The following is a 6,325-nucleotide window of genomic DNA, read 5'->3' on the forward strand; positions in this document are numbered from 1 at the left end:
GGCCTAGTCAAAGTTGGTCCAGGACCCTCGCCCCCCCCTGCAGAAGCCTTGTGGGCTGATGGGCCCGACCGACTGGCCGGTGCGTCCAGCCTCCAGAGCTTGTGAGGAGGCGCAAAGGCGGCCTTTTACTTTCGCTTAAGAAAAACAAAAAGAGTTACAAGTAAACTTTGTTAATTTCAAACAACCGCAAAAAGAATTCCACAAAAAGGGCAGCAAGATGCAGAGAAATGCGGAAAGGCAAGGGCACATGGGGCCGAGGGACAGGGCAGGGGCGCGGGGAGAGGAGGCTGCAGCGCGTGGACCCACGTTCCTCCTCTGGTCTCCCCGCTTGAAAACACAAATCCTTACAAATCGCACTTACCCTCTGTGACGCCCACGGTGTCAGGACTTTGCAAGCGAAGGAATTAAGCATTAAAGGTGACAGAGGGCGGGGGGTGGGGGGAAGGAGCAAACCGGCTCTCAATTGCCTCGGAGCCCGTCGGAGGTGGAAGCACTCGGTCACGGTCAGAAGGAAGCCAGCAAAAACCATCTTGGCAAGTCTGCGGTGAACGCCCTCCCTCCCCCACCCCGGCACCGGGGTTCCACTCCCACTTCGACAGCGGTAATTGAATTGTCACCTGCTCCTGTCCCGCCCCAGGCCTCCGGGGCCACTTGGGAAGCTCGGCCTTGCCAAGCGCCCCGGGCCAAGGGAGAGTGGCGCAGGGGAGCCGGAGCCCCAGAAGTAGAGGGGTTACACACGTCTACGCGGAGAGGCGCACCGGACACGGTAATTAGGAGCAATTCACACGCTCTCGGGCGCACGGAAACTTCTTGTCACGACATTTGCAACGCTCCTCCTCGCGCACTCCTTCCCTGGCGCCCCCTCCCATCCCGCAGGCACTCAAGCAGAGCGTGCGGAGTTTCGAATCTTTCGGACACTGTAGAAAGAGGGGCTCCCTGGGCGCGGGCCCGGCCAATCAGAGCGCCGACTGTCTCCCCTGGCCAATGGCAGGCGCCACATTGTTGTCCAATTCTGTCTAATGGAGCCCTGAGGAGCAACAATAGAGCGAGCGAGCGTCTCATTGAGAGCTGGCAGCGCTGGACTACCCGGCCCCGGGGCGAGCGCAGCGTTCCGAGCGCACTGAGGGGACGCGGGTTCCAACCAGCCGGCCCCCGGCCCCGAGGCCCTCCGGGGTGTTGGACTGCTGTGTTCCTAAAGGGGTCCGGAAGTTCGGACATGGTGGCTGAAGGAGGTTGACGTGGTCAGAGAAGGGGCCGGGGGCAAAGGGATCAGGCCGAGAGAGTCGCTGCGCGAGCGGAGCTGGGCGACGCGAGCTGCGCCAACGGAGGAGGAGCCCGGAGCTCCAGACAGGTAGGGGAGGGCAGGCGGCCGAGCAGGGGAGGCGACCCGGCCGTTGGCCCCAGAGGGCGAGGCCCAGGCCCTGTGGGCCTTTGGAGACTGCATGCTCGAGGGTCTGGGGTAGAGGCCCGGGAGCACACGGAGCTCTGGGATTCTCCCACGGAGACCCCAGGAGCGGCTCCGGCTCTGGCTGGGGACCGGGGCTGCGTGGCGGGGAGTGGAGGCCGCGGCAGGAGCCTGGAGAAGGGCCCGCTGGGCCTTCTGCGGCTGCGGCCATGTGGGACTCTCATGTGGTTCCTTCAGGGTCAGTTTCGGAGGCGACTTCCTGGCCTCCTTGAGGCCTACTGGGTTGTGCAAATCCAAGAACCTTAGCCTGAGACCAAAACTCTAGAACCTGCGCACAAGCGGGGTCCCAAGAGGTCCCAGGATGAGGAGGGCGTGTCTGAGAACTCAGCCCCTAAACTGGGAGGGGTGGGGGTTGGGTAGGAGGCGTTGAGCAAAAAGAATCCCGCTCCTGCAAAGTCTAACTTTTCAGAAGACATGCCTTTCTTCAGACCACTCCAGACTAAGAGTCTAAACCTCAAGCCACAGGTTTCGCCCTATCCCACCCTACCTTTGGCTGGCGAGTTTTTCCTAGGTAGCACTGTCGCTCTCTGTGGACCTTGGTCCAGGTCACTGTGTCAGCTGTTTCTGGATGTTTTCCTTGTTATTCAACTAATCTCTGAGCTAGGGTGGCGGGTTTTCCCTTTTCTCGGCTCTCCCGAACGCAGTTCTGTGGAATAGATGCGTCTCCCAGCCCTTTAGAGGCTCAGGCCACGGTATTTCCAGAATTCATTTGGCTGTGATTCCAGGGCCATGAGCCGAACTTTGCCTCCAAGTTTTGTCTTACAGTTCTTACCCTACTTTTAACAGAATGAAATTCCTCAGTTCCTTGTCGCCCGAATTCCTCTGCTCCCACATTAAAAGCAACAAATAAGACCCCAGCCCAACCTGCTCAACTCACCTCGCCTCCACATTTCTCTCTCCACCTGTCCACCAAACGAAATGATTCTTTTTTTTTCTTTTTGCTTTGCCTTTGACGTGCACTTGTTGGTCCCAAGTATTTTCTGTAATCTGAGTCCCTTTCAGGCAAACATTTCTCTTTTCTCGGCTCACCCCAATTAACCTAAGCTATGGGCATAATATTTTCTTTCCAAATCCTTTTTACATTCAACTGAACCAATGACTTCCAAACGCTGTCTTGTTCCCCCCCCCCCTCGGCGGAACTACTGATCCACACGAAATCTTACATCTGGCCTGTAAGTCAGATCTAAAAGGTCAGTGATAGGATGGGGTTCTTGTTCACAGGGAGGTTCCAGTGAACCTCGCAGCAACTTGACAGCCACTAACCAAACTTGTACTACTAAAGTTTCCCGAAATGTGGGTTTCTGAAGGCCGCGCTTAAGCCTACTGAACTGTACTACCCTGACTCAGGTCTCCCCACTTTCCTCACGTCAGGTCCAGCCATGGAGCTGCGCTCGGAGCTGCCCAGCGTGCCGGGCGCAGCGACAGCAGCAGCGACAGCGACGGGACCACCCGTGGCATCGGTGGCGTCGGTGGCTGCGGCGGCAGCGGCGGCAGCATCGCTGCCAGTGAGCGTGGCCGGAGGCTTGCTGCGGGCGCCGCCGCTGCTGTTGAGGGCAGCGGAGAAGTACCCGCGGACCCCCAAGTGCGCGCGCTGCCGCAACCACGGGGTGGTGTCCGCGCTCAAGGGCCACAAGCGCTACTGCCGCTGGAAGGACTGCCTGTGCGCCAAGTGCACGCTCATCGCCGAGCGCCAGCGCGTCATGGCGGCCCAGGTGGCGTTGCGCAGGCAGCAGGCGCAGGAGGAGAACGAGGCGCGCGAGTTGCAACTGCTGTACGGCACTGCCGAGGGCCTGGCGCTGGCCGCCGCCAACGGCATCATCCCTCCGCGGCCTGCCTACGAAGTCTTCGGCTCGGTTTGCGCCACGGACGGCGGGGGGCCGGGAGCTGGAGCGTCCGCGGGGAGTGCAGGGGGCGCTGGGGGTGCAGGGGGCGCAGGTGAGAGCCGGGTCACGCTGGGGGTGGGGTGAGGTCTGGAAGGAGGAGCCGGGGACCTGGGGTTGGTGCACGAGGCCTAGTGGCCTGTTTCCCCACTGACAAAGTGCAGCTCCCTTCCCCAGATGCTCAAACTACCTAACGGTGGCTCTCCACCTACTCATAAACTCTCTGCCCTGTCCGCAGCTTTTATTCTTTCTTTCTCGCCCTCACCTCAGGCCCCCTTAGCCTTACTCTTGTTAAGGGGCCAGTCCTAAGTTACTGCCCAACTCATTTTGCTGGGCCTTCTCCCCTGGGAGCCGGAAGCCGCCCTTCTGTTTCTGGTCTGAGCTTCTTACAGGCCACCTCTCTCTTTTCTTCACAACTCTTCTGAAAGAACCCTGCAATCCTTCTAATCCGCACTGCGTCCCTAAGCACCAGAGACGCCCTCTTTCTTTTCTCAGCAAGATCCCTTTCCTCCTGTTCCTAAGGCATTTTGGACAAACATTCTCTGCGTTCCTTTCGTTCTGGCTCCATTTCACGCACGCAAGCCGGTTTTCGCATGGTTGGCACTTATTTATTTGCTCTTTTTTGGATCCCTTTCCCTTGCTTCTCTCTACTCCCAGTATAAACCCACCTTTTGGACTCGAAGGTGAGGGAGGCAGTTGGGCGATGGAACGGGCTCGGCTCTCAGGCTGGAAGAAGGAAATTTCTTAGGAGTTTTGGAAAATGTGGGCTAGAAATAGGATGTAACTTATTTTGTCTGCAGAGAGGCTTAAGATCTAGTCGCCTAAGGATCCCTTTCTCAAGGCTGGGATGCCTAAGGCAGGGTTGGCCTTGGCAACCTGAGTGGAGTCGTGGCTTCCACATACTCTGGGGTATAGGTAGAAGTTCTGTTTGCTCCGATCTGAACCTTGACAAGGCCACTTATCCTGGATGGGGTGAAATAGGAAGGGACTGGAGGTGTTAGGGCACAGGTGTAGGAAGAGCGGACTGAGCATTAAGTTTTCAGGGTGTCAGGTGCTGGTGTCTGGGCACAGAAAAAGCATGAGCCTAGGAGACGGGTGGAGAACTGTAGAGTCTTGGTGAAGGGGAAAAATAAAACTGGAGCCCTGTCAAGAATAGTTTGGAATTAGAGAATGAGAGGAAACTTGCTTTCAAGTATTCTTAACCTCTCTTCACATCTCCGTTTTTTCCCCCTCTTCTCAGAGGCCAAGTTGCAGAAGTTTGATCTGTTTCCCAAGACGCTGCTTCAGGCCGGCCGCCCGGACAGCCCGCAGCCGCCACCAGGGAAGCCCTTGTCGCCCGATGGCGCGGACTCAGGTCCCGGGACTTCGTCCCCGGAGGTGCGGCCCGGCTCAGGCTCGGAGAACGGAGACGGCGAGTCCTTTTCGGGGTCGCCTCTGGCCCGGGCCTCTAAGGAGGCGGGTGGCAGCTGTCCTGGGAGCGCGGGCGCCGGCGGTGGCGGCGAGGAGGACAGCCCGGGCTCCTCCAGCCCCCTGGGTTCCGAATCGGGTTCGGAGGCTGACAAAGAAGAAGCCGAGGCCGCACCGACTCCGGGGCTGGGCGGCGGGCCGGGGCCGCGGCAGCGGACGCCGCTGGACATCTTGACGCGCGTCTTTCCGGGCCACCGGCGAGGCGTCCTGGAGCTGGTGCTGCAGGGCTGCGGCGGCGACGTGGTGCAGGCCATCGAGCAGGTGCTCAACCACCACCGCGGAGGCCTGGCGGCCGGCCTGGGCCCCGCCGCGCCGCTGGAGAAGGCGGCGGTGAGCGCGGCCGCGGCGGTGGAGGACGCGTGGCCCGGGCGCGTGGAGGCCGCGGCCGCCGGGGGAGCCGGGCTGCCCGCTCCGCTGCAGACCGGGCCCGCAGCGCCCCCGCACCACAGACCCTTGCTGGCCGGGGCCATGACGCCCGGCGCGCTGGGCTCGCTCAGCAGCCGCTCCGCCTTCTCGCCGCTGCAGCCCAACGCCAGCCACTTCGGCGCCGACGCGGGCGCCTACCCTCTGGGCGCGCCGCTCGGCCTGAGCCCGCTGCGCCTGGCCTACTCGGCGGCGGCGGCCCACAGCCGCGGCCTGGCCTTCATGGCGCCCTACTCCACGGCCGGCCTGGTGCCCACGCTCGGCTTCCGGCCGCCCATGGACTACGCCTTCAGCGACCTCATGCGCGACCGTTCGGCCGCCGCCGCCGCCGCGGTGCACAAGGAGCCCGGCTACGGGGGCGGGCTGTACGGGCCCATGGTCAACGGCACCCCCGAAAAACAGTAGGGTACGGGGTCCGACAGCCCGGACGCCCCGAAACATCGACCCAGCCTGCTCCCCCAGCCGCGGGCCCCTCCTCGCCCTGCCCCGCGCCCTCTGCTCACGGTTGGCTTTAGGGGCTTGTTTGGTAAAGTGGGTGGGTGGGAGCACCTCGGCTGAACGCGCCAAGTGTCCTCAGAGGAGCCTTGTGGTCTGGGTGCTCGTCCCGCCTCGGGCCACCTACCCCCAGGCCTGCTCGCCCCGTTGTCAAGAGGCTGGGGAATCCCTAAGAACCCCGAGGGCGACTGCGGCCACGCTCGCCCCTGCTGCTCCCTCTGCTCCGCTCGCCTCTCCAGCCCGCGCTCAGGTGGATGGCAGAATGGATCAGCCTCTTGTGTGTCCTACAATACCCATTCCCCTTTCTTTACAAAAAAAAAAAAATCCGCTCTAACAAATATAATTTTAGGATGTATACATCTCTTGGCACTGAGTCGAGTCTTTGGGACACATATATATCGGTATCAATTGTAAAAAAAAAAAAAAAAAAAAAAAAAAAAAAAAAAGGAAACGTTCTAAGGTGCACTTTCCTCGTCGCGGTATTTGTCGCTCTCTTTGTTGCTTATGCCGATAAGCATGGGTTTCCTTGGTGCAGTGTGAGTTTTTATATATGTATAAATCTATATATAATCTATACATATATATACAAGCCAGT

The 6,325-nt window shown here is 60.1% G+C and overlaps 1 protein-coding gene across 1 annotated transcript; it reads left to right on the forward strand.

The window, feature by feature from the left end:
* Positions 1-2,841: 2,841 nt before the first annotated feature.
* On the forward strand, positions 2,842-5,640 carry DMRTA2 (DMRT like family A2; the record flags this gene model as incomplete). The annotated part of the gene is made up of 2 exons (XM_080921914.1): positions 2,842-3,400; positions 4,586-5,640. The coding sequence occupies exons 1-2, from the start codon at positions 2,845-2,847 to the stop codon at positions 5,638-5,640; spliced, it is 1,611 nt and encodes a 536-aa protein (XP_080778040.1). The 5' UTR covers positions 2,842-2,844.
* Positions 5,641-6,325: the final 685 nt, after the last annotated feature.

The sequence above is a fragment of the Micromys minutus genome (assembly GCF_963924665.1).
Source record: "Micromys minutus genome assembly, chromosome: 9".
Classification (NCBI taxonomy): domain Eukaryota; kingdom Metazoa; phylum Chordata; class Mammalia; order Rodentia; family Muridae; genus Micromys; species Micromys minutus.